The sequence below is a fragment of the Buteo buteo genome, chromosome 24 (assembly GCF_964188355.1).
Source record: "Buteo buteo chromosome 24, bButBut1.hap1.1, whole genome shotgun sequence".
Taxonomy (NCBI): domain Eukaryota; kingdom Metazoa; phylum Chordata; class Aves; order Accipitriformes; family Accipitridae; genus Buteo; species Buteo buteo.
Genome location: NC_134194.1, coordinates 5,650,897 through 5,676,956, shown reverse-complemented (window position 1 = coordinate 5,676,956; position 26,060 = coordinate 5,650,897). Strand labels below are relative to the sequence as shown.

At 45.8% G+C, this 26,060-nt stretch overlaps 1 protein-coding gene across 1 annotated transcript in view; it reads left to right on the top strand.

Moving 5' to 3' along the window:
- The window catches only part of COL23A1 (collagen type XXIII alpha 1 chain), a 192,912-nt gene that overhangs the window by 133,479 nt on the left and 33,373 nt on the right, over positions 1-26,060 (top strand). The window contains exons 3-5 of the mRNA XM_075056978.1: positions 2,834-2,878; positions 10,832-10,839; positions 14,717-14,743. Of these exons, the coding sequence (XP_074913079.1) occupies positions 2,834-2,878; positions 10,832-10,839; positions 14,717-14,743 (80 nt within the window). The remainder of the gene's footprint in view (positions 1-2,833; positions 2,879-10,831; positions 10,840-14,716; positions 14,744-26,060) is intronic.

Genomic DNA, 26,060 nt, shown 5'->3' with positions numbered 1-26,060 from the left:
CCTTAATTTCCTTTGTAGTCTCTTAAATGGTTTGGAAATGAGAGGTGTAATATGGATTCACTTTATGCCTTTTAGTGACTATCTTTTAGCAGTATCCATCATAGGCTAGAAATCGCTAAAATAATAATTTCCAGTCGTGCAGACCATGGACTTAATCCCATCTGCAGAGGGCGAGGTTGTAGATAGCGTTAATGACTCCTGGGTTACTCCGGTGTGCTGTCCTCTTGCTGCAGGGAGCCGGGAGGTCTCTGTCCTTCTGCTCACCCACATCTGGATCACAGGATTGCGACTTGCAAGTCTTGCCCACAGTGGATACTGGGTTTGATGATGTTCTTTTAAATCCCCACTAAAATCTTCTCTCCTCAGAGATGTTGCCATATTCAGCTATTAATTGGCAGCAGGATTCTAGATACTGTTTCTAAAATACTACTTTTTGTTGTTGTTGTTTTTGACCAAATTGCTTTCTGATAAAAAAACAGCAAGTAAAACAGATGAGAATGGGTTTGGTTGTTTGTTGTTTTTTTTTTTTTCTTTGTCAACTTTGGTTTAATTAACGGTTTCCACAAGCATGCTATACTTGTAATTCCATGTGCTGCACCCATCTTACAGTTTTCCTTGAAGACTGTAGGGAAAGAATTACAGGATCACAGAATGGTTTGGGTTGGAAGGGAACTTTAAAGGTCATGTAGTCCAACCCCCCTGCAATGAGCAGGGACATCCTCAACTAGATCAGGTTGCTCACAGCTCTGTCCAACCTGACCTTGAATGTTTCCAGGGATGGGGCATCTACCACCTCTCTGGGGAGCCTGTTCCAGTATGGGCAATAGTCAGTTTTTCACTTTTGGCATGATATATTAAGAAATCCCTTAAATTTTAAAAAATACAAAAATCAGTATTAAATTTCTTTTTAAACAGAATTTTTGGTTTCTCATGTTGGCATTTGAAAGGCTCCAACCTGAGGTTTATGTAGGAGCTCCGTGCATTCGCCCTTCGATATCAGCCCTCCTCTAAATTGCCTAAAAGCATCGCTACCAACTCATTAGTCACTTGCTTAAAAACTTGGCCTTCCCCTCCTACAGCTTCATTAGGACATTTCCTCCTCCTGAAGAAACCCTGGGCTTTCTCATCACTGCTAGCAGAAGAGGTAAAATAAAATTGTTAGCGAGTCGCCCCGGATGAAATGCATCCAGGAGGAGTCTATCAAAAGACACCGAAGGATTAAGCAAGGCTTAAAAGGGTGTTTAAAGCACCCTGGCGCAGTGGTGGGTGGATGGGGAGGCTGCAGCCTCCTGAAGCCCAGACTCTGCCGCAATTAGCCAAGAGGGTGGCACAGGTAGATTAGCTTTAATTGCTCAGTCACGTCTGGTCTCCGAGGTTGGAGAAGGTGCTTCATCAGAGTTGTGGTTCTCATCCGGAGTGGCTTGACTTCAGGCTGGAGGGAGTAAACATTCCTCCTGGGTGTAATGTGGTATAATCATCTACCTGATTTCAAGAATTAATGAGGCTGAAAATATGCCTTTTTTTTTTTCTCTTTTTCCTTCCCCAAAGAAAATTGCAAGCAAGTTGCTTAGGGAATTCTGATAGACGTTTTCTACCAAGCCGTTGCGAGCTCACCCCTATAGCTGCCATCCCCATAGCAAAGGAGCATGTGGGGCTTGGAGCTCCTGCCATAGCCCACCTGCGAGGGCAGGAGGAGTGCAGGTGGGCTGCGGAGAGGGAGCGCTGGGCAGTTCATCCGAACTTTAAAGAGAAAAGGCCATGGCTGGAGACGCAATTACATGTTTGGGTACAGAAATGTTTATGCAGCAGGGGAAATTTTGATAGGAGTGCAGAAATATTTAATGATCTTTGTTTATCGTCCTTTTCCCTTAAAAACAACAACAACAAAAAAGCAGCAGAAAGGAGGGGGGAGCAGCGTAGTTTCACGGATAAAAAGTGAGCTCTTGCTTTTTGTTGTTAACATCGCTGTCACCCAGCAAACATTCCTCCGGAGCTGGCTGACCTGCTGCAGAAGGCTTCAAAAAGCGGCTTTTTGTTTCCTTCTGGCAACGCGCGTGTTGCAGGAGCGTGGATGCTGCCAGCTCCCGGGCAGGGAAGCCTTGCTCCAGGCGAGAGGCTGTAACGTGTCAGCTAACAGCACAAAGGACACGGCGTTACGGCTTTGTCAGAGCGCTGGGTGCTCTACGTGTGCTGGAGGAACAGTGTTCTGCATCTGTGTTTATTGTTTTGAGTGCCTTTTTTTTCTTGACTAAGGGTATTTTGTCATTTATGGTATTTTATCAATCACTTAGCTATTGCTATCCAGAAGGGTGAGAATACAAGCAAGTTTTATATGTGAACCTGGGGTCTGAAATTACAAATGTATGATCAGATCAAGGCTGTGTTAGTAGTCTGCACAAAAACTTTTTCTGACTCATATAACAATTAGTAGCAAAAGGTTTCCGTTCCTCATTTTAATACTCTAAATATTGTGATTTGCAAGACACTAACAGCTATTTGCAGCATGCATAAACTGTGCGGGACTGCCAACTGCTCTGCAAAGTTTTTTCCAGAATTTTGGAGCATTTAAGACCTGGTTCCCTCTACTACGTGGGCAACGCCGATAACTTCAAAACCTGCTTCCCAGCTTGCCTAGGAGCCTGGCCTCAGCTTTTTCACCTAAATTATATATTTTGTGAAAAAAGTGGTGTTAAAGATGTGCAGCCTACTATTGGTTTTTGGCAGTTGGGAAAGGGGGGAAGACCCAAGGGGTCTGGATCCGAAGAGAAGGTCACGGGGTGGGTTCCCTCCCAAACTTGCTACCTGCTAACCCTCTGCTCTCTGCTTTCCGCAGGCCCTCCGGGGAGGCGGGGGAAGCCCGGCCGGCGCGGAGAACCCGGTAAGCATCGCCTTTCCCCAGCGACATCGCTGGGCACCCTGCGAGTGTCTTTGGGCTGGAGGTGGGAACCTTTCAATTCACGATGCCGGTCATCTTCATCTAACGGGCTGCAGAATGGGGGCTGCCTGCATCCCTGTGTGCTGGATACAAAGTTTTTTATGAAAACCAGAAAAATAAACCTAAACCCTAAAATAAAAAATTTAAAAATAAAATAAAAAAAAAAACCAAAACACAAAAAACCCACCAAAACAAAAAAACCCAACCAACCACAACTCCCCCCAAAAACCCAACAACAAAAACAAACAAACAAACAAAAAAACCCTCAAACCACCTACTGCTGTTGCATATTCTATCCATCCTTCCATTTCTCCGTCGTAGCATTCAGACCCATTATTATCACATTCAGCAGTGACGTGGGACTGTAAATTAGCTCAAATCTATCGAAGCCCCACAGCCGTGCTAGATGGGAGACGTGCGCTGGCTCGTTCCCTGCTCAGTGTGCCCTCGGACCAGGTGAAACCACAGACTGGCCTCATTGGGAATCTTTATTTGAGCTGTTTGCTTTAATTATATGCCTCTGTCATTTTGGTATCTGGTGGGTTGGTGGTTTTTTCTCCTGTCTTGTGAAATGGGAAAGCACGGATCCCGTTTCAGCTGGGGAGAAGTGTTGTTTATATTCTGCTGTTAGGTCTGAAGTGCTGTTGGAGAGGGGCGAGATGCGGCTGGTGTTGCTCTTTCTAAGGAAAACAGAGAGGAATGTACCTAGAAAGCCACCCAGAGTTTGCAACTGCCTCTATGTATCGGAAAGCAGCAGATGGAAATTTATGCTCCTCGGCTTTTATGCTCTTGAATGTTAAGAGAATGAATGGAGGCCAGGTAGATTTTTATTTAGCATGGAGGCTGTTGCCTGTTGCTATAGGAAATACATGCTGGGTTTTCAAAAAAGGATAGGGGGAAAAAAAGAGCAGCATAACTTTCTGATCACTGATATTTTAAACAATTTTTTTAACTCTGGGGAAAGGAAATCAGGGGGTTTGTGCTGCTGACTATGGACTGATCTCCATGGAAAGCAGGCAGGCATTTCCCTTCTCTCTCTTCCATGGATGGTATTTCACGGTGCTTTATGCGTTTTTGGAGATATTTTTGCTCCTGAAGCATCAGGGATTACTCATGCCTAAGGGATGGGTACTAGACTCATGGGGGTAGTGATGGATCCCAGCCAGCTTCATTAAACTCCATTTTCCTAGCAGTTAGGCTGTAGGAATAGCCACCAGGTAGCTTTGATTCTCTTATTGTTCATTTGTTGGGTTCTTTTCAAATATTACTAAGGGCTTTAAGGAGCACAGTGGAGTACAGCATTCAGCCAAGGGTAGCTGGTGAGGTCAGCTAATGAATTTGGGTTTTATATGCAGGCATTGCTGTAAACATTGTCCGAGATGTCTCTCTAGTCCCTACAAAAACTGGGGAGGTAGTGCTGAGCTTGAGCATGCCCTTGCCCTTTGCTGCCTTCTCCCTATTTCACACAAGACCTTCTGAAAAGCAATGTTGCCCTCGTGCAGTGGCATGTCCACAGGTGCTGCTCGAGCATCGTTCTGACGAAGCGGAAAGCTGCCAGGGAGTTGATGCAGGACCAGCAGGAAAACAAGCATTATAAAATATTAAAAAAAAAAAAAAAAAAAAAAAATCAATCATTAATGACAACTTATGATCTTTTTTGAACTTTTCTGCAATTGCTGAGGAAAACTGAGGAGAGTGCAACAGACACCCACGTGCACACAAACACACGCACAGACACACTTGATGGGACACGCCAGTTAAATCCATCTAATGCAACGCAGCCCCTGCGGATTCCTCCGCTGCACTGCAGATCGAAACACAGAGAGCAGATGTCCCTCTGTGTATTGGTTTTGGCTGAGCTGCCAGATGTTTGTTTTCATGGATAGCTTGAATATATATTTCTATATTTGTTTGAGAACCTGACCACACATAAACCAGGTCCTTGTTCCTTTACTACAGCTGATAAATGTGAATAAAACTTTGTTTGCATAGCATGATAGTGTCCATCCCCAGGGACCCTGCGTGGTTATAGCTTTACAGCCTCCAGACAAATGCTGCTGTAGAGCCAGAAGGCTCAGCGCTAGTCTTAGCCCTGCCAAGGGGAGTGTTTTTTTCTGGCAATTGTTGAAATGGTCAAGTTGAAAAACTTTTTCTGATTCATATTGAAACTTTCAACATATATCTCTTAGAAACAAGCAGAGAAACTTTTAAGAGAACATTCTGACCCTTTTCAATCACACCTTCCTGTTGATTTAAACCAAGACTGAATTTTACTTTTATCTTTTGCTGTGATGGATTCATAGAATTTTTTTTCTTTTCCAAATTATAACTGCTCTGTTTCTCTAAACTAAGAATTCATCATTCTGAAAGCATGCCCAAGACAACCACTCTCTGCCATAGAAAGACACCGTACCATAAGAGATTCATTTTTAAACCATTTCTGGGGGGGGGGGGAAATCACTATTTAGACTGTTTGGAAGAGAGGCAAGCCTGGCTGCATGTGCTTCAAAAAGCACTTACCAAAATGTGGGGGTGAACCACTGTTGCTGCCTCCTGATCCCCCCCCCCCTCCCCCGGGAGCTGCCTCTGGGCTTGGAATAGTTTATTTTGTTGTAGAGAAGCATAAATGCAACAAGTTTCCCCCCTCCCAGGGAGCCTGTGAGCAGGGGGGCTGCGCTAAACCCCAGCCTTTCCTTTGGGTTCCTTTCTCCGGCAGCAGCTCGAGCTTCCCACGGCGGCACGGTCGTCCCCGCTGTCATCTCTTCCCTGACCTCAAACACGAAGATCGGGCACCTGGGGCTCTGCCGCTGTCAGCCCAAGCTCAACAAACCAGGGATTAATTGAGTCAAATGGCTCCATCCGACCTGTTTTATTTCCTCTCGCTGTCATCCGGCCCCGCGGGAATCGCGGCTGCGGCCGGGGAACGGCGCGCGTGTCCTAGAGCCGCTCACGGGGACGGAGCTGCTGTAGTGACAATTACCCGAGTCCCACCGCTGTGGAAGAGGTCGATTCTAAAAACTAATTTGTTGGTGCTATGGTAAGGCTGGGAAAGTCACACCAGCAGCCTCCTTGGGAAGGTGTCCCTTCGGCTGCCCAGTCTGGTCCAGCGTGTCCCAAGCTCCATCCCAACCTGCCAGGTCCAACACACGGGTCCCATCGTCCTCATTCCCACACACGAGCATCAGGGGTTTCTTGTGGAGCTGGAAAGCCAGCACAGCCTTGAAGACTCGTGTGCACGCAGCTGGGGAAACGGTGTATAAAAAGAAAAACACGTTTTAATACAACCTGACGTGGGATTTGCAGCCTTCTCTGAGCGTGAGGTGGAAGGAAGGTTTTGCAGCGCTAGCTGTTGTGGTTGGTCCTGACAGCCAGCCTGCACGACTCACGTACAGTTCCCTTTCCATGCCAAAGGCAAAATCATGTTTAATGTCATGTTAGCTTATTTTTTTAACATGATACGTCCCAGCGAGGACGTAGTTCAACTGTTCTACTGAGCGTTTGTGAAATAACATGGATTTTAGCAGGGGACCTGGGCGGTTTTGCTTCCCCTCTTGCTGCCAGCTGGTGCTGCGTGAGCAGGATGGAGTATGGCTGCGCAGTCCTCCCAGGGCTTTATGTTTATCTTTTTTAAAGATTGATCTATTTTGGGGTGTTCCTGAAGGATGGATTAATCATATCCAGGATTTGGGAATTTAGTTAGTTTAAGTATTGGTTCAAAGTCTCTGCACAGCTAGATGGTGGGAGATGATGCTCATGTCTCTTGTAACGGCATGCTGCTTTCTTCCCGTGGCTTGAAGATTGATCCAAAACCTGATCTAAACCTCAAAATTCCTCAAGAAAAAAACAGGAAAAAATATACCTGAAATACTTAGTCTGAGAAGGCTCTGAGTACATCTCTGCTCTCCTCACATGAAGCAAGAGCTGGTTCTGGAGGTAAACACCCTAAAGCTAACGTTGGGTAGCGCCTGTTCGCATCAACTATCTGCTGCTTCAGCAGAAGGGAATAAATATTGGCCATTTTAGGCACAAAATTGCCCTTACAGGTAGGCCTGGAAGGGTATTTTTTGATGAAGTGTTATTTCATGGGAAAATGTTGACTTGGCAAAATTGCTGTTTCTGGCAGTAAAAGTTTTGTCTACAAAATTTTTCCATTTCAAAAACACTTGTAGGGGAAATGTTTTGAAATTGTTGAAATGGGATAAAAGTCTTCTGCCCCACCCCCTATTGCTTTTGGTTTCCAAATTTACATTATGCTACAACTGTTTCTTTAATTTGAACTTCTAACAAAGTTTTGATTCAAAGTTTGTGAGGGTTTTTTTCTTACTGCTATTCTGTTTATAGAAATATCCTGATTTGGAACAGGGAAGAATCTAAAGCTCTTTTTAAGAAACAAAATCAATTTATTTCTCTCCCAGCCCTACATGTACTTAAAGCCCATATTTTACACTTTAAGACCCTTTCAAAGCCCTTGGCCATGTGATTGTGTGGACAAGTGTAAATATACAGTTGTTGTTATTCAGTAAGCACACGTGTGCCTGCGTGCACGTGGGTAAATCACGCAGAACTTTGTATTTATTTGGGGATTTTCATTGCTCCCTGTATTTCTCATGACGAATTGCACACGTATACCCTTGTACCTGAGTTCTGTTTTGGCTTCTGCTGAACTTTAGGAAAAATCTAATCTGTCCCACGTTTGCTTTCAATAACAAGACTCTCTGCTAGGAGAGCGTATTCCCTGTGTGCACCAGTGCTGAGGCACCGTTAGGAATTATTGAGGTCAACAGGCAATAACAAATACTCTTTTTCAGACTGATGTAGAGTCAATCTCTGCGACTTCTTATGACCGTAGCAGTTGCCCTCCTTCCTTATTGCCTATGACTTAGTTATTCCCCTTATTGTATCCTGGATTAATAACTCTATATGTATATACATACTCTGTGTGTGTATAAGTACACGTACATATGTTTTTATATTATTTATCTGTATATGTTTTTTAAATTATCTTTTTTTTAATATCTCCAGGTGACCACAGATGTGTGTGTGCTCCCTTGGGGATGGGTCCTTTGCCCGTTAAGGGCAGCAGCAAAGTCCCCTCTGACTTTTCCTGAGCTGTTGGAAAGGTCTGGCTGGCTTTGTTTCCCCCACCCGGCAGTGCTCTCTCCTGTCATGGCAGGAAAGCTCGCACGATAAATGATTTACAGATTTAATAGAAATGGTAGCTTATCCCAAAATTCCCAAGCTGCAAAAATACTTGGAAATAAATGACTGTGACCTGTCATTTCCCATATGTTTGTGTACTGCTGGGGATGATGCCACTGTGACCTGCTAGGTCTCTGGATATACAAAATAACATTCGTGTTAGTCAATCAGGAAATCTGGGTCATTTATTTTGAATGAGTTTCTATTTCCACCTCCTGCTAGCACAATTGTTCGTGGTCTTAAGGAATCTCTTGGTGTTTCCAAATATCTTCATGCCCTTGCAGGCTCAGGTACTAGGTGTTCACTCCCGGCAATACAGCAGTAACATCTGCTGCAGATAATGGAAAACCACGGCACATCTCCCTTGTTTGGAGCAAATCAATCATAGACCAAACCCTGTGTATTTGCAGGTTATTTTTGTCTTTTTTCCTCTCCCTTCTGTAATAAGCCCCCAAGTTAATTTGTTACAGAGTTTCAAATACACAAAGGCTGTTTCCAACTTTTATTTATTATAATAAGAATTTCCAAGTGGTTTCATTCTTCCTTTTGAGCTCTCAATCTGATTCTCACTAGTCCAAATTATTAGCAGTAAATTCTGGCAAATGTCTGTGAAAAGAGTGTGTCTCTTGTGCAATGTGCCCACATCGAGGAGACGGCCGGGTGGGGGGCAGCCCCTGGGTACACGATTAACTTTATTTATTGTTGCCTTGCAAAATATTTGACTTTCTTCCATAGGAAACAAGTGTCTTGTGGCTAGGCTTTTGAAAAACATGTTCAGCAAGTTATCTTGTTCTTAGGAGGAGAAAAGATCAATTCAGTAGGTTTAACTTTATGCCTTAATGACGGTTTATCTAGCCCCATTTGGCCAACAGCGCAGCTGAAGATTAGAGTAACCCCACTGATGCGGATGGAGAGCATCCCATGTTGCATATACAGACCCCCCCTCCAGGTTTAATTCCTGTATTTGAGAGGAAAGCATTTTAAAAGAGCACTTGCCTGCACATGTTGGGAGAAAACAGTAGCTGAGAAAAGGAAAGAGGCAATGAATTCCAAGGAGATTATAATTGGTACATGATTGAAATCCCATATTAAAATAATTTCCTGACCGCTTCTTATTCGAGACTTAGTTTTCACTTTTCTACAAAAGGACTTTTGTGGGTAGCTTGGCATAAGTGAGTTAATAAATCGGGTTTATGATTCTCAGCTAATAAATTGGCATAGAGCCATTGACTTCTGTATACATAAGAAATTAAACTAAGGAAAGCGAGCTAAGAGCCTGTGTGAATTTTAGCCCTAAAGAAAATAGGCTTCTGGGCACAGAGGGAGATTTGGGGGTTGTCTTCTCCCCTCCATGGCGGCTGGGCGCTTGGCCGCGGTTGTGTGCGGAGTTGACCACGTTAAGCTGACAAATGCAGGTTAACGGGCTAATTCTTGGCAGCAGGCGCTGCCTGTTGTTACTTGCTTCCAGTCCTCATTCTTGGGCTTTTTTGGGGGTTTGCTATTCAACTTTTCAACGTTTTAATTTTTAAACAAATTTTAAGAACCTTGAAAATGCGTTAGCTTGAAATATTCTTCTTGTTTTATATATTTGAATAATATAAGATGAACCAAGCTGATGATTTTTTTTTTTCTCCTCCATTTTAATTTTTCCCACATTTTTTCTTTTTTAATTGTGATTAGTTTCTGGTTTTGATCAGGCAGGAAATGGAGCATGAAGAAGCCCTAAACAGAGTACTAGAGGCTGTCTTGTGAACAAGAGTGAAATGTGGATTGCATTAGGTTAGGGGCTCAGAGTTCACCTCTGCGTCGCACCAGCCTGGGCGAGCGGTGGGAAAGCTGCAGAAATCGGTGTGGCAGGCGGCAAAGACCCCTGCGCCGTGAGGCGATATGGGGTGTTTATTTTTTTCTGAACCGCCATTAATCACAGCTTCAGACTGTGGCACCGGTACCCAAAGCCCGTTGTAGATGCAATGGTTTTTTTTTTTTTTCCCCTGGGTCTAAGGCACCGTGCGTCAGCCCACCGGCTGCCTCCGAGCACAGCAAAGCCCTCGAGCAGGGGCTGCGTGGAGGTGACGCAAGACCGCGGGGTTGTGTGACGTGTTTTGAGGTCAGGGAGGAGTGGGAACCAAATCACAGTGATGTTTGGGATCTTATAGTGATGTTTGGGATCTGTGGCAGCTGTGGCAACATCCTTGCCCGGTGCCCCTGGCACCGCACTGCTCCTTTGGCTTTTGCAAGTGTATCTCCAGCTCCTCTTGTATAACCTGAAGAAAAATAAGCTCCATAGTGAAAACGTACTTCTTGCTCCTGAAATTCCAGCTGCGTCTATCTGCTTTTTGCTGGCGCTGCTCTGCGGTGGCACGTGGTGCCCCAAGCCCTGAACGCGGGCGATGCCTTGTGAAGTGCCCGGGGTCTCATGGGGGGAGGCAGAACAGAGTGACACTGGGGAAAAAATGGGAAAAGATTGGGTTTACACCCCCTGTAAGTACTGCTGTGCCAGCAGCAGGGGTGAGATGTTCCCGTAACGGGAGGATGCGGATGGTGTGAAGTGTATCGGGAAAGTCATCCCATTGGAAATGAACTGAAAAGTACTGAATCGTTCTGATTTCGGTTCCTGCTATGTGCTGTTTTATCAGATTATACTTTTTCTTTGTAATTAAGTGACTTTTTTTTCTTTGTTTTTCTTTTGTTTTCCAGGACCTGCCGTAAGTATCCTGGATTTTACTGTTGGATCAACAAAGTTAAGGCTTCCCCTTCCCCCCTCCCCTGCCGTTCGGTGTCATTGCAAAAGCACAGCATTTTTTGGTAGAGGTGTGTCTGGAAGCAAAATTGGTACCAGATGCTGCTGCATTTTTTTTTTTTTCACGATTGTAGACAAATAGAGAAGGGGAAAAAAAGTTTTTAAATGTTTAACTTGCTGCCCTGAGGGACTTCCAGTAATTTTAAACCCAGAAAATATTCAGTAAAAAAGAGTTTCCCTTTAAAGAGTTCTTCAGTCCGCTTCCATTTAGCAGAAAGAGTCCTGTACTAATATTTTAACATTTTAGTGGGTTTTTTAGTTCTAAAACTCTGTCTTGCTTTTCTTATCTGTCGTGTTTCTATCATTTAATATGGGTTTGGTAGCCTCACAAGGGGGGCTAGAAGGAAAGCCATAGCTTGCTTGCTTCTCTCTTTGAAGTGTTGGGGAGAATAATGAGAATTCCTACCAGTGCAACCAGAAAATTTATGGGGAATTTGTTGTTTGAAGGGGTAATAGTTGAAAATGTGTCAACTCCTCCTTCCAAATGCGCAGACGTGCCTTTGGCTGTGCCACCACCACGTCCAAATCTGATGTTCTCCTGCTGGTTTTGGAGTGAGAAAACAGCATTTCATTTGTGCCCTCCAAGTTGCTGAGGGATTCTTAAAAAGAAATTAGGGGCATTAGGTGCTTCTGGTTTTCTACCTTTCTTCCCCCAAAGGAAGAGGAGGAGGAGGAGAGGCACAGGCTGTTTGCAGCCACGTGTTTCCTTCTCCATCGTTGCACTAAGAGATGTTTCTTCACGTTGTTCTCTTCCTATAGAGCATCGCTGGGTTGAAAAGGGATCGTTTCAGGAAAAATAAATTTGCTAACTATTCCTGGGCTAATTAATTTCTAGTTCTGTAAATCTGCGTAAAAGCCAAAAGGTGGCAAGGAAATGGAGGTGAAGCGTGGGGGCTGTCACGGTGCTGTGCCTTGGTTCTCCTGGGATCGGCAGCGCTGCCTGTGGGTTTAGTTGATGGCTTTCAGCCCTTTGAATTTTTGCTTCTATTTCAAGTTCATTTTTTAATGTAAAGATTTAAGAGGGCTTTGAGCACAATTATTATTTGGCCAGGTTTTGAAGGAACAAATCGGGAAAATTTAAGACTTAACAGCTTTGGCTTGACTATCCTTACGGGACATCTAAATTAATTTGCTTTAAAAGTTGTACCCAGTATTTGCAATAAATCCAAGACTCTGGCTCGAGAAATGCAAACAAATGAATTTTTCTTGCTAGTTTGTGTTCAGAAATGTAGCCTATCAATAAATTAATTTTCCTGTAAATGTTCTGTAATTAAAAACTGCAACGCAGCCTCTCCAACCCACACAACAAAAGTGACTCTATGGGTTTTTGAAATATTAGCGACTTGGGCATTGACTGCAGGAGCACCCTTGGGAGGTGAATTCCCGCCTGCCTGGCCCAGAGCTCGGCACGGCTGCCCGGCAGCACGGCTGTTTACCTGCTTCACCAAAACCTGCCTCGCAGTCACGTCATCGGGCAAGATCCTGAGATCATGGCGAGCATCCGCTGAGGCTGAGCCCAGCCTTGTGCAGCTGGGGAGCCCTTTTGGGTGCTACAGTCAGTCCCAGCTGGGCTTCTGCCTGGTTATTATATTTTATTTTTTTTTTCCTCTCTGCAATTCATTCAAATGGGCTTAATTATTGAAAAAAAAAAATTCTCACTCAATGGCAGGTTACCAATGAAGAGGATACTGCCTATTTAAAACTCCATATTATACATCTTTCAAGGGATGTTTTTCTCTTCATTGAAGTACTTTGACTCATTTAAAATGGATTTATTTAACCATTTCGGCTCTGTTCCTGCTCAGAGGCAGTTATCAGCCCACACGCAGCCAGCTGGGTTACGCTTCCTCACGTGTGCTGTCTGTTCACTTTTATTGTATGTGATTTGACATAGGCAACATATGGTGCACTATTAATTTTTCTTTGTCTCTAGTTGGTTTCATTTCCTGGTTCCCACGGCACTATTGAATTGCAAATAGAGTACAGGGGAGATTTAACACAAACAAGACTTTTTTCTCCCCCTGCCCCGCCCCTTGCCCTTCTTTAAAAGACAACTCCTGGTTTAGTTCATTTAAAAAAAAAAAAAAATTTAAAAAAAAAATCCTGCAAGCAGTATTTGCCAGAGACTTCTTTAAACAAAATATATAATAAAAGTCCTAGAACCCACAGAACCACAATATTATTTTATTTCAACAGTACTGTATTTAACTCTATTAGTTTCTTCTGTTTCTTGATTTTGGCCATAAGGAATCGATTACATCTTACATGTACAGCATCACACTCTGCTAAAACTGTATCCTCAATTCTGTTGTTCCCTAGTAGCAGTTGTTCTGGTATTTTATTTTTTGGCTGTCATAAGCTAGTTGTGTATATGAAATTATTAGAATTTGTGGTACAGGATTTGTGGCTGTTGGATGATTTATCATCCTGTCTGTGAGTAAGGGGTATTCTGCTCAGATGTGCTATAAACCCTCTGTTTTGGAGGGTATTAAAATCACATGCTGGGTAGGAAATTTCTACAGTTGAAGTATAGACTTACCACAGACCGTAATTAAACATTTACAGTTCCAGATATTAACAAACACTTTATGTATTAGCATGCTGGCTGGGGAACTCACCAGCGAGCGAGGGCTGGGAGTTACAAGTGTTTCCTATTTATCTGCGTGTGCTCCAGTGCCATACATCTCCATAAAAATCTCACTGTACGCTTTATCCCAAGACTGTAATTTGTTAAATAGGTGGTTGTTGAAGTCAATGTTGTTTCTGGATGAATCAGTCGGGCTGCAGGAGGCATTGAAAGCTGCAGGGGCACTTAGCAAGATGGGAGAACCACCGTGCGTGGTACGAAGGGGGCTGCCAGAGCTATTTTATGCCCTAAGAAATGTATGAATCCGAGTGTATAGCCGCAGCATGCTGACATAACCTATGTTTATGGTAGCAGACGACATCGCTGTACCAGATACACGCTTTACTGCCTACTTGTGTACCAGCTAATACTTAACAGCTCCTTCCCGGGAATCTGCCTTACGTCTGGCTTGCAGCAGGCTCCTCTGCTCTTGCTCACGGCATGTTTAACGGCAGCTCGAGCTGTAAATGCCTTTGGGAACCCCCCTGAGGAGAGCAGAAAAGGTGAAATATCCTGAAACGGGTTGCGGTTTCTTCCGCTGATCTTGCAGGTGATGCTGGCAACTTAGGTCTTTTCCCCGCAGCATCAGCTTTTCTTTCTGCTTCGTTGCAAACTAAAGCAAAGCTTAGAGGTGAGCTGGGAGAGCTGCATCCCGCGAGGAAATTAACGGATCGAAGAGGGGGAAACCTTCATTGAACCAAGTGCTGGAATAGGAATTTGAAGCTCAGCAATTGCTCCCGGGCAGGCGGGCTGTCCCAGCCGCTGGCTCGGCATCGCCGCAGCCTCCCCAGCACCCGGGTGCTCCCGTACCCCTCGGTACCCACGTCCCAGGGTGGGTTTATGGCCAGGATCTAGCGGGTACCACGCACAACCACGGCGGCAGGGACCGAGCGCAGGCAGCAGGGGTGGGCGTGAGTTGGCAAAAGCCTCGGTAAGTAGCTAAAGGGAAGCACGAGATCAAAATCTGGGGAAAAATGTGCTGTAAAGCGTGACCTTCCTGAAAGGAAAATTTGCCCTGAGAGGTTTCTCTGGAGAGAGTTTAGTCCCAGGGCTGGCTGGGGAGCTGATGGCCCCGTCTCCTGCCTGCTGCTATGTGTTGTGATGCTGCTACGGGTGCATTGACTGACTTGTTATCTCACTTGTTCCCCCACCACAGGGGCAGTCAGGACGCGATGGTTACCCGGTAACTCCGCTATTCCTTTTATTTTTATTCTCTTCTAATCTGCTCTCCGTGGTCCTCTCCATCTTTTCCATGACACTTGATTTTCTTTGCCTGTCTTGGTCTCTCTCTTTTTTTTTTTTTTATCCTGCTTCCCTCCCTTTTCATCAGTGATAGCTTTTGAGGGATTTAGCTGTAAAACACAGGAGCCTGTGCAGTATTCTCCATTAATGTTTATAGGGGTGAAATACTTGAGCCCTTTCATGGTATTATTCGTGCTCTTGCCTAAGAGTTCACTGGACTGCAAAGTCAGTGAAGGCTTTGGGGTTTGTCCTGCTCACAGATGGAGGTGGCCAAATTTGGGGACATTGGTGAAAGAGCTTCAGGTGTTGAGAGAGGTCCTGATTCACCAACCTCCAAAAAATTTTTCCCTGCGGGCAGAGGTGTCCTGCTCTGCCTGTCGGCAAGGAGAGATTTTGCAGAGGCTCAGAGGAGGAGGGGTAATTTGGGAGTTGGTGCCCTTGCCGTGCCCATGGGCACCACTGAAATGTCTGAATTAGAGGGAGGCGTCTTCTTAGGAGAAATAACGCTGGTAACCTGGGGCTGTTAAAGGCTCTGAGCCGCTTTCTGCAGGAGGAGGGAGACCTTGTTCTGGCCAGATCCCAAACTGCAGCCTCCCGGCTGGTTCCCCTCATCCCCAGTAATGCACTCGGACGGCCGCGGTGCTCGGTGGCTCGTCGGGGAGCGACTCCCGTGTTATGCACTCATTGTGATGGGTTGGTAAAAATCGCTGTCTAGATCCTCCGTGTTCACAGCACGTTTCCAGCTCTGTTCGTGCTTTTTTAAGGGGTGCAGCAAGTCCTGCACTGCCTGATGCTCTGGAAGGGTCTTCCTGGCTATTTGCCCTGCTGTTCCATTTATGAGGTAAAGAAAAGTACTTAGCCTTCTCTTTCCTGTGGTTGATGCCCTTTTTTTTTCTTTTCCTCCCTTTCTTTTCCTCCCTTTCTTTTCCTCCCTTTCTTTTCCTCCCTTTCTTTTCCTCCCTTTCTTTTCCTCCCTTTCTTTTCCTCCCTTTCTTTTCCTCCCTTTCTTTTCCTCCCTTTCTTTTCCTCCCTTTCTTTTCCTCCCTTTCTTTCCCTCCCCCCCCCCCAAAGGACTGTGTTAGGAAAACTCACTCCTTGTCTCTGCCACCTCATGCCCTGGCCCAGTTCCCCCTGAACACCCATAAACCACAGAAACTTCTATTGAGTTTTCTGTGTGTGATGGACTTGGAAGCTCAAGGGAAGGAGGATCAGAAGGGAAACAGAGAGCCGTTTTCAGTTTTCTTTCCCCCTGGACCCCTGTGAGCCTCCCTGGGGCAGACTGCAGCGTTTCTTTCCCCAGCAGCACCGGCCCCAGAAGGGGAGCGGTGCGGGAGGGGGTTAATTTTGCAGAACGAATCTGCGCTGCTGTTGCATCCCTAACACTAAAGCACTCGGGGCTCCACCAATTTCAAACAATTTAGTGTGAGGGAAGGGTGGGGAAGTCTATGAGCAAACGGGGCTGCTGATTTGGGAGGGCAGGAGGGCCGGGGTGGGCGCAGAGCGGTGGTTTGTCTCCCTCAGGCGGTGCCTGCCCGGCCCCGGGGGTTGTACAAATGTACGAGTGGTTTGTTGGAAATGAAGAGTTTAATTGATTAGAAATTAAGATGGGAGCGTTTGCTCTAATTGGGCTGTTTAATGGCAGGTTTAGGGTGGCTTTCTGTTCTTGAGGGATGTGGGTAACCACCTCTGGACTAGCAGTGCCCATGGCAGGTTTGCCCCCTTCTCTGTGTCAGTCATATTCTGGCAAAGCTTGTGCCTGTGGTTTGGTTGCAGAGCTCTGAAAACCAGAAACCCTGGGGGGAAACAGTGACTTTTCCCTAGGACGGAGCATCACCCCCAGCCTGTCCGGGTGGGCAGCCCCAGCACTGTGCCCATCCCAGCTCCTGGTGAGGGATTTTGGTGCTGCTTCGGCTCTCCTGGACAGTGTCGGGGCCTGGCAGTGACCTCCAGCTCTCCTGCCAGATCTGCACCGGGAAAATGGTGTTAAAGTTGCCGAGAGGTTTTCCCTCCTCTCTCCTTCCCTCCAGGACCTGCAGTCCAGGCGAGCTGTGCTGCTGGTCTTATTCCTGACTTTGTAAAACTGGCTGAGCCAAACCCAGCAAACACTGAATTACTGCATCCACATGGCTGTGGCTATGGTAATTAGCGTTATCTAATAAGGAGGTGACGATAATTGCATTTCCAAAGCAATACGTATACCTGAAGAAGGAGGAAACTAAACATAAAACAGTCTTGAGAGTCTTACTCAGCAGAAGCATATGGACAGGCTTTATTACCTCCAGTTGTGTAGTCAAATCGATTTAATTATTCAGTTCCCTTCAGGGTGATCAAACAAACTCCGAGCTGATTCAGGAGGTGGATGTGGTGCAAATGCAGAAGTAGCAAGTGGATATTAAATGGTGTTTGGTGTCAGAGATAGGTGTGGTGACACGTGCATCCCTTGGCTAGCAGTGCTTTGAGTTTATTGGTGAGCTGCTGGTGTATAACCGACCTGCAAGCAATGGAAGCTTTAAAGGGATGAAGTGAACCAGAGCTCTGGAGACAGGGCCCAAAGAGAAAACAGCTTTTGTAAGATGCTTTCAATATTTTGATAGTTAACATCTTAAGGGGAGGGGTTTGTGCCCTGCAATAAAACTTTACAGCAGAAACAGTTTCTTCTTTATGAAGTTCTATAGGTTCATTATTATTAGTTTTTAAACCCTGGAGAGGATTTAGTTTCTATTTTTAGACCTATGGCACAGCCTACTAACGTTACCATAACAGCGATGAAGAATGTCGGGTTTTGTTGCTTTTCTGGTCTTGTTTGACTTGGTTTTGACATCCCATTGAACATGGATCACAGCATATAACTCAGCCTGAATTTCAACGTAGGTTCCTATGGGCTAAGGGCTGCATGGGTCTGTCTTCTCTCCTCTTTCCCCAGTAACTTTTGAATCTGGCCCATTTCAGCCAAATTTGACAGCAGGACAAAGACCTTGTAGATGATTAGTTTAACGTGGACTTTTGATATCAGGAGCAGGTTAAGGGAAAAAGAGCCTTTTTGATATCTGTGGTAAGGCACGAACTTGTGCTGCCATGCACGTGCCTTTGCAGTATCAGCTGCTTCAGATGTTGCCTGAAGATTGTCTTTTCTGAGACTTTCTGTTTCTTTTTTAATTGCAGTGCTGGGGAGGCTTTTAAAACTTTTTTTGAGCCCCTGGCCAATAATCTAATCCATTTTGGGGGTTTTCTGACAGGTGAGGAAAGCTGATGTCGGAAGGGTGAAACTTGGGCTGCCAGATTTGTAACTGCACTTGACAAATAACAAAATTGCGACATAAAAACTGCTCTGCAGGTAATCCAGTTACACACAGGGGAAATTGCATTCAGCCTGCGTCGGGCAGAGATGGCTCCCACGGGCTCACCCAGACCCCGGTGACTGATGAACGTGGCAGAAGCTCATGACTCGCCGTGCTTCTCGCTTTAGCTGCTGAGAGAACCGGCTCTTGGGGGGAAGAAGGGTCTCAGAGCCAATTTGAGAGCTGTTATATTGAATATCATTTAGGTTCTGCGGGGACTTGAATGTGGGTCGTCCGTGTGTGTGCTCTGTGGAGAGCTGAGGGCAGAGAAAGGTGGAAGATCTATTTAGTGTCCAAAATACCTGCAATTTTTTCTTTTTTTTCCTCATCTTGGCTGGGTAATTTGCCCATAGTAATGGTGTTAGTGTGATCATCGTAAGCTCCTGAGATTCGAGGGGCAAATCTGCTTAATCTGAGAGCCTGCCTTGCACCTCCCGAGCTTGCAAGAACGCAAATGAAGGCAGCGGGGAGGCTTTTACTCTTTTGGATGCCAAAACGCTAATCTTGGAAAGTCCTTTTTGGAGAAAACTACCTAAAACAGCTTCTGGGGGGGAAGCAGAGCGCTTTACCCCAAAGGTAGAGGAGAACCAGCAGGTCGCTTTTCTCATCTGATGTCTGCGTGGTCCTTCTTGCTGGACACCGCGATGTTCCTCTGGCTCTTTGTGCTGCTGGTGGCTGGAGGAACACGTCGGTGTGTGGCGGATGGTGTCCTGGGGTGAACCGGCAGCATTAGTGACTGAAAACTACAGGATAAATGATTCCTTTGTACAGAAACCCCAGAATAATTGATAATTACAGATTGATTACAGGGCTCCATTGATTCATTAGCGATGCAGTGGTCTCTAAGGACAAAACAGTGATAAAAAAATGCTGCAAAATGAGCCGTTCAGGAGAGAAAAAATGTCAGTTTTCTAGACGAGGTCCTGAGCAACCTGCTCTACCCTTGGTTAGCCCTGCCTGGTGGTACGGCTGTGTCTGCAAGTCCCCTGCTGGGGGACCTGCCCGGTGGCTGCGGGTATGGTGGTGGAGCCCCATTTATCCTTGCCCCGGGCTTTGCAGGGGTCCAAGTGGGTGCTGAGGGTCTCCCTGCTGACGTGGAGGGTGTTCCTGCCGCCGCTGGTTTAACTGCATCGTTTTGCTCTGGTGCTTCCCATCACCAGCTCTTCCGAAGAGACGACAGCAGCCTTTAGATCGGATGGACGAGGAAAATTTGGGTGACACCTTCGCCAAAAGCCCACCCGGCCCACCCCCAAGCCGAAGCACGGCCCTGAAGTTTGAGCTCGGGTTTGCGCAAGGGCGCGCTGGAGCAGAGGAAAAGCAGATGTGCGGCCGCCGCGATGATGGAAATGTGTTTCTTGTTGGGCAGACCCAGGCGCTGGGACCGGGATCCCCTGGGACTTGTCCCGAGCCGTGCTTTCTGAAGCAAGGAGCATCCGCGCTGCCGAGCGGTTCCCCTCGACTTGATGTGCTGTCAGTGCGTCAGCGTGTCGGGGGGCATTTGCCCTCGTAAAGCTGGGAGGGGAGCGGAGGGATTGGCTCTGCGGAGGGCTGATGCAGTGGGGCTTTCGGCTGCTTACGTTAGCAGGGCGGGCAGCTGCATCTGGGCAGGAGGAAAAAAAAAAAAGAGAAAATGAGGAGCAGATGGAAGAGCTGGACTGCAAGTAGGCTTTGCAGCTGACCTTTCAGTGCAGGCGGATCTTCCCGTTATGTAGCTGTTTAACGGAGTCGAAAAACGTACGGAGGGGAGAAGCAATGGTTGGGTGATGCTTTTTGGCCCCATCCCTTCCGCTGCCCCATGCGGGGATGGTTTTATACTTGCCTTCAAACTACTCAGCTGTCCTCCTGCATGATATTTCTCTTTTCCAATGAGATGCTGCCTTTGTGGTTCATCAGAACCCATTCCCTTCCCTCTTCCCATCTACTGGAGAGGCCTCTTGAAGCCAAAGTCTCTGTTTCTCGAGAGTTTCATCTGTCTCTGCTGCTTGTCCCTCCCTAAAATTAGTCTTTGCTACGCTGCTACGTGACATCCCGAATGGAGGGTTGTCACTTCAAGTGGGAAGAAACCAAAAGAATGAAGTTGATTAATGAGGGGAATTACTTCATGTGCATGTCTTCATTAATAAAAAGCAGAGCAGGGAAGAGGCTTTCAGAAAAAAAAGTATGATATGAAACAGAGTTGTCTCCTATGTTATACATTTTCCTTAGAATATTAGCATCTATTTTTAGTTGAGCAGTGTTATTAATTTTGTTTCTCTAGCGTATAATGTTTGCCTTCTGAATTTTGTAAGTCACTCATGTGTTGCCTGAAAGAGCCCAAGCATCTTCCTGCCTGTCTCTCTTAATGGTGGGAACTCTTTAGGAAGGCAGGGAGAAAAGGGCTTCAAGTTCTGTCTGCTTAAAAGTAATGCAGCTTGTTACTCAAAATAATTCAATATTGAGTAGTAGCATCCTCTTCTAATGACAGGTAACTACACCAATATAATTAAATAATGGACTTATGGCAAAGGAGAGACACAACACAGGCATTGCTCAACACTGGCACACCTTCCGGGGAATAATTGCTCAGTCAAAATTGAAATATTCTTGTACAGGCCGTTCTCAGGTATTTAAAGTCCACCTCACACTAAGATGCTGTTGGAGCTAAGCAGCTCAGCATCTTCAGAAACTTTATTTTGGGAGCCATGTACAGTGAGCTAACGTCTTCCTTTTGCTACGGTGTTGTAAATCCAGAGTTATCCACTGAAGTCAACTGCAATGCCTGTAGCCGGAAATCAGCTTGTAAGGATGATAAACTCTGGTTTTAATTAATTTTCAAGACATAAAGTGAAGCCAAATGTTTTTTCTGAGCTGATGTCTGGGAGAGGAGTTGGAGGAGCACATGCAGAAGGGAAGTTGGTTCCTCGACTTGCACGACCCCAGTGCAGTGGAGTAGCGTGACGGGGACTTTGGTGGCAGCTCTAGACCTTGGCCATAACCAATGGAGTTTGGGGTTTTCTCCCCTCAGCAATTAAGAATTTCAATTAGTGTAGATAACTTAGCAAGGGAAAGTCTGTGCAAGCTGTTTGTGTGTTGACCCATAAATGGATTATGAATACAGACAGGCTGACGTGTGGGAAATGAGGAACACGTGCCCAAGCCGGTTCCTGGTGGCAGTTCCTCCATCCCGTTGTGGTCCCTCAGAGTTTACCAGAAAGCTCCAAGACATGCACTTAGCCAGGCATTTTGGAAATGGCAACACCAGAAAACCAGATGTGACGTTAATAATAAACTGGTTTTTTTCAGGAGAACTGTACAAGTAACTTGGAATTGGACTGCCTGGTGACTCGATGAGTTGCCTCTATCTATGCAATTATCTCCAAGTCCTACTCGGGCACGCTCAGGGTGCAGCCGGGGAGGGTCACAGAAGGAGTCGTGCAGAGCTTGAGATTGCTCTGTGCCCAAACCAGAGCAACAGGCAGTGGTTTAACTCTTCAGGAGGGCTGCCAGAAATCCCATGTTGAGATATGGGAGACCACACTATGTGGCCAGATCTAATGGGCTGTAGGGAAGAGCGTGTGGATCTCAGACTTTTCCTGGTTTTTTTTCACAGTGGGTGGATGCTTTCCAGACCCTGGGTGGTAGCTCATGCGCGGACACGGAGCGTCTGTACATTGCGTGGGTGTTTTGGTTGGTTGTGCGTGCACAGAATTAAAAAATTTCATATTTAATATCTGGCATCTCTAGACAGATATTTTCAAATACTGCATCATGTGGTTGGTGTCCATCCCCAAAATGAAGGCTTCTGTTGGTAAGCTGGCTATTTAGTTTTCTTAGCGAGGTTCATCAAGGTCATAGCTGTAATTTAGGGTTTGGTCCTGTGTTTGTTGTTCTGAGTATCTTTACTCGTAAATATTCAGAATTCAAGGAGTGTGAATTCTCCTGTGAATGAAGTCATTTGCACGCATACTTCTCCCAGTAAGAGCCCAAAAGACACAAGTAACAAATATTCATTTTACAAGGCAAACTTTGGAGTTCTAGTCTTTTTCATTTTATTTTAATATCAGTTTTGTGGCCAATTCACGTAATTATTTGCCTAGAGGGGAAAATCACTTTATGCAAGGAAAGCAGATCCAGCGTATCTTCCTGCTACATCCGTTTACTGGCTCTCTGATGTGGAGACAACAATGACTTTGTAAAGACCAGCTCTTCGTGGCAGCAGCTTATTTTTCTTTTGATTTAGAGGTAATTCTTCCATAGGGAAAATAAGAAGTTGTCTTATATCTCACCCAGCAGAGGAATTGCAGATGCATTTGTTGATTTTCTGCGCTCCCTGTGTTTCTGGCCAGGGAGAGGAGAGGGCCTGGTGAAGGTGCCGACAGCGATAGCAAGGAGAACTTTTCTGCCCAAATTGCACAAACAGATTTCTGATCCGGGGCATGCACGGCTTTTCAGGTGGTGACTTGGACCCAGCTTGGCCACCTTATCCTGAGCTGGCTCGTGCAGGGGGAGGCTTAGGGATATGGGTGGTGGAAAAGGTCCTTCACCACCCGATGCCTGGTTGAAGCAGGGATTTGGTTTCTGGCTTCTCCTGCTGCTTTTCCTCTGGTTTCCCTGCTTCAAGTGTGGGTGCAGCTGGTGGATCTATGTCTCTGTTTCCAGTGCATTTGGGCACAGCCACGTGGTACTGAGGCTTGGCTTGTAGGCAGAGGAAAACTGAGAAAAAACAATAAGTTTGCTCATTAACCACAAGAGAGGTAAACCAAACAGCAGCTGTCAACTAGGGGTGGCGCTGGTGGGGGAAGAATATAAAACAGCAAGTGGCTGAAGTGTTTGCTTGAAATGTCAATATTCTTCCAAAACAATTGCTTAGCCACAGAGGCTATCTCCTCTCTCATAGTTGGACATTTAAAAAAAAAAAAAATTCTGAAACCCAATTGAAAACCAAATGCTTGAAACAAGCAGTTGCACAGAACACGTGGAACTCATTTAAACCTCAGAAATTTGGGGGAAGTCGGGGGAACTCTTTCTTCCATAAAACCACTTTGTTGTTTTGGAAGAAAACTGGTGCAATGTGATGCACAGATGAGTGAGCTGTTGCTTCTGAAATGATGCTAAGCAGCAGATAAGCTGATCTGACACGCTGGGGTGCTCCTTGCAGAGAGCTGCTGGCCCAGGAGCCGAGGCAGTTGGCCACGGTGGCTCCTTCACTTCCCTTTGCATCAGGAGGAGCTAATGGAATGGCTCTGTGGTGGCATTTCTTTGCATTTTATCCGAGTAACCTTGCTTGCAAACCCAAGCGGTGTCCCACGCAGCTCCAGCCCAGCGCTCGCTTTCCGCCCCTTTGGACCGGTCAGTGTTAGATTTGCTTCCAGGTGTTTTTCCTGAGCATCTTTGAGAAGACATCCAGTAAAACAAGGAGGGAGCTCTGCGAACGGATGGAATGAGGCAGATCTTGCGTTTAAGGAAAAGGAGAAAAGGTGCCTTATCTCCACAACGAAGCCCTGATGGAGGTGATTTGGCATGTCTGGGAATCACAGAATAGAATCATAGAATCGTTTAGGTTGGAAAAGACCTTCAAGATCATCGAGTCCAACCATTAATCATGCCCACTAAAGAGAGCTGGGAACCAAAGTGCTCCGGTGAGCCCACGCTGGCGATGCAAAGGAGGAGCTGAGCAGTGGGCAGGGCCTGGCACTGCCCCAAAAACATTCTCAAGATAGGGTTTGGGTGTTTTGGGGTTTTTTTCCCTGGGATTTTTTTGTTTTGTTTTTGTTTCCCAAGGATTTCAGAAACCCTTGCAAGCCTTCGTGCCCTGTGGAAGGGAGCGGGGCTCTCGTTGCAGGGGCTGGCTGTGCGCGGCTGCCGGATGCCCAGCGTGGACCAGCCCAGCCTCCGAGGTGGCTGCTCTCTTGCAGAGCCCCGCAGTCTGGTTTGCATTATGGGTGAAGTTTTTAGCAAATTACTGCTCCTTTCTGCTCTGTTTCCATCAAAGAATGGGCAGAGGCCGCCCAGCAGTCTGAGGACAGATTTTTTTTTTATTTTTTTTTTTGGACTAGAGCACAGATTTGTGGGGTTTTTTTGGTTGGTTTGTTAACACACGCTTGGCTCTTATCAGGCTGCTGATCTGCATCGTTTGCCTGACATCTCTATTGGGGGATTTACTGCTGTCAGTTTGGACCGTGGGATGCCGTTTCCCCCCAAAGAAATGTTTCAGAGGAGCCTTTGTGGCTTTGGTGATGCTGAGCCCCACCAGATTCTGTGGACAATGCCTGGGCTGTGCTCAGGTGGCCTTTTTGGAAAGAAATTTAGCAGAGGTGCAAGAGCTGCTACAGCCTGGGGGGGATTTGCAGGCAAGGGGGGCTCAGGTCACCCCACTGCCTGGAGCAGCCCCATCGGGATCCCCCCCAAGACTGGGGTCGGATGTTACGTGCAGGGTTGTGGTTTGCAGGGAGATGGATTTTGGGGAACCCCTAATTGCCTTCCCTGGTAAAATGAAATAGCATTTTCTCGCTGAACCTGGCTCTGACACCGTACAGGACGGCAGCAACAAATGGAATAGAGGAGGGAGAGAACCAAACCAGAAGATGGTTTCCCATTAAACTCTCAAAAACCTTCATGGCAGTGAATCTTCCCCCCAAAACTTGTACACCGAGCTGTCTCCAGACATGGGGTAATACACACATATAGGCAGAAGTGGCCGTGCCTGGGTTTCGGAATCCTCTTGCTTCTTGTGCTACACTACGAGCAGGGTTTGGTCTATCGAGGGAAGCCGAATGAAAACGCTGTGCAACACCTTCTGTTACACAAGTGTCTCCTCCTGTGCTTTAAATCCAGAGCTGTCCCAAAGGGGAGCTCCCACTGGTAATAGTAATTTCTCTTACCTGCTGCCCTCACAATAAAGAGACTAATGAAGCCTGACATTTAAAGTAGTTTTTGATCCAGGAATACAACTTAATGGCTAAATAAATACCCATGTCTGGCTTATCTTTTACTTCTATGACATCTTGCCGCCGTCTTGGAGAAGATTATAAATCAGCTGATACTTGCGTGCAGAAAGCCGTGGTCCCAGTGCCTGGCTGTCAGCTGGGGTAGGATGCAGGTGCCATCAAGGCTGATTTGGGGGGGGGGGGGGGCAGCAGCCCTGCCATGATGGCCTGGGGGGACCTGCCCTGCGGGACATACTTGTGTTTGCAAAAAGGTATGAGCTAAATTACCAAGGTTAGATGTATTTAAAGCTTAACTCATGCAAAACTGGGACCGCAGGGAATGCCGTGTGTAAGTGGTTTCCTTGTTAAATCTGGCAACAGGGTGTTTATCAGGACTTGCTTTAGAGCTTTGCTCTTTTTAGTGATTTTGAAAATAAGAAAAAAAATATCTTTTATTGATTTACACAGAAAATATGCTTAAAAGACCTGTATGCCTTGCAGGGCAGCTGAGCTAGTGAAGTTTTCCTCTTTTCAATTATTCTTTGCTTCTGTTTTTAAAGCAAATATACTGATGCGTGGCATGACAAGTGTAAATTATTTTCAAAGTTAAAACAATTAGTATTACAAACATTAAAAAAATAATCATGCCTCATCAATGTCACTGTTTTGTGCTTGTAAGAGAACTGTAGAAGCTATATGATTTTTTTTAAAATGAAGGAAAAAACCCTATCACCTAGTAATGAAAAAGTAGGCTTTGGGGTTTTATGCAGATAAGGACCAAAGGGGAATTTGTGTTGGACAGTACTGAAGTAGCTTTTTTCAAACAAAGAAACAGAGAAAACTGTTAGCAAAGGATTGTTAATAATAATGTTCATGCTGAAAAAAAATTGCTTATTTATATTTTTAAGTGCAGGGCTCTTCCCCTGTGAAGCAATCCCATCCCATTCCAGTGAGACTATCCACACTATATATAATTAAACATGAAGCTATCGTGATTTTAACGATCTTAATGCTT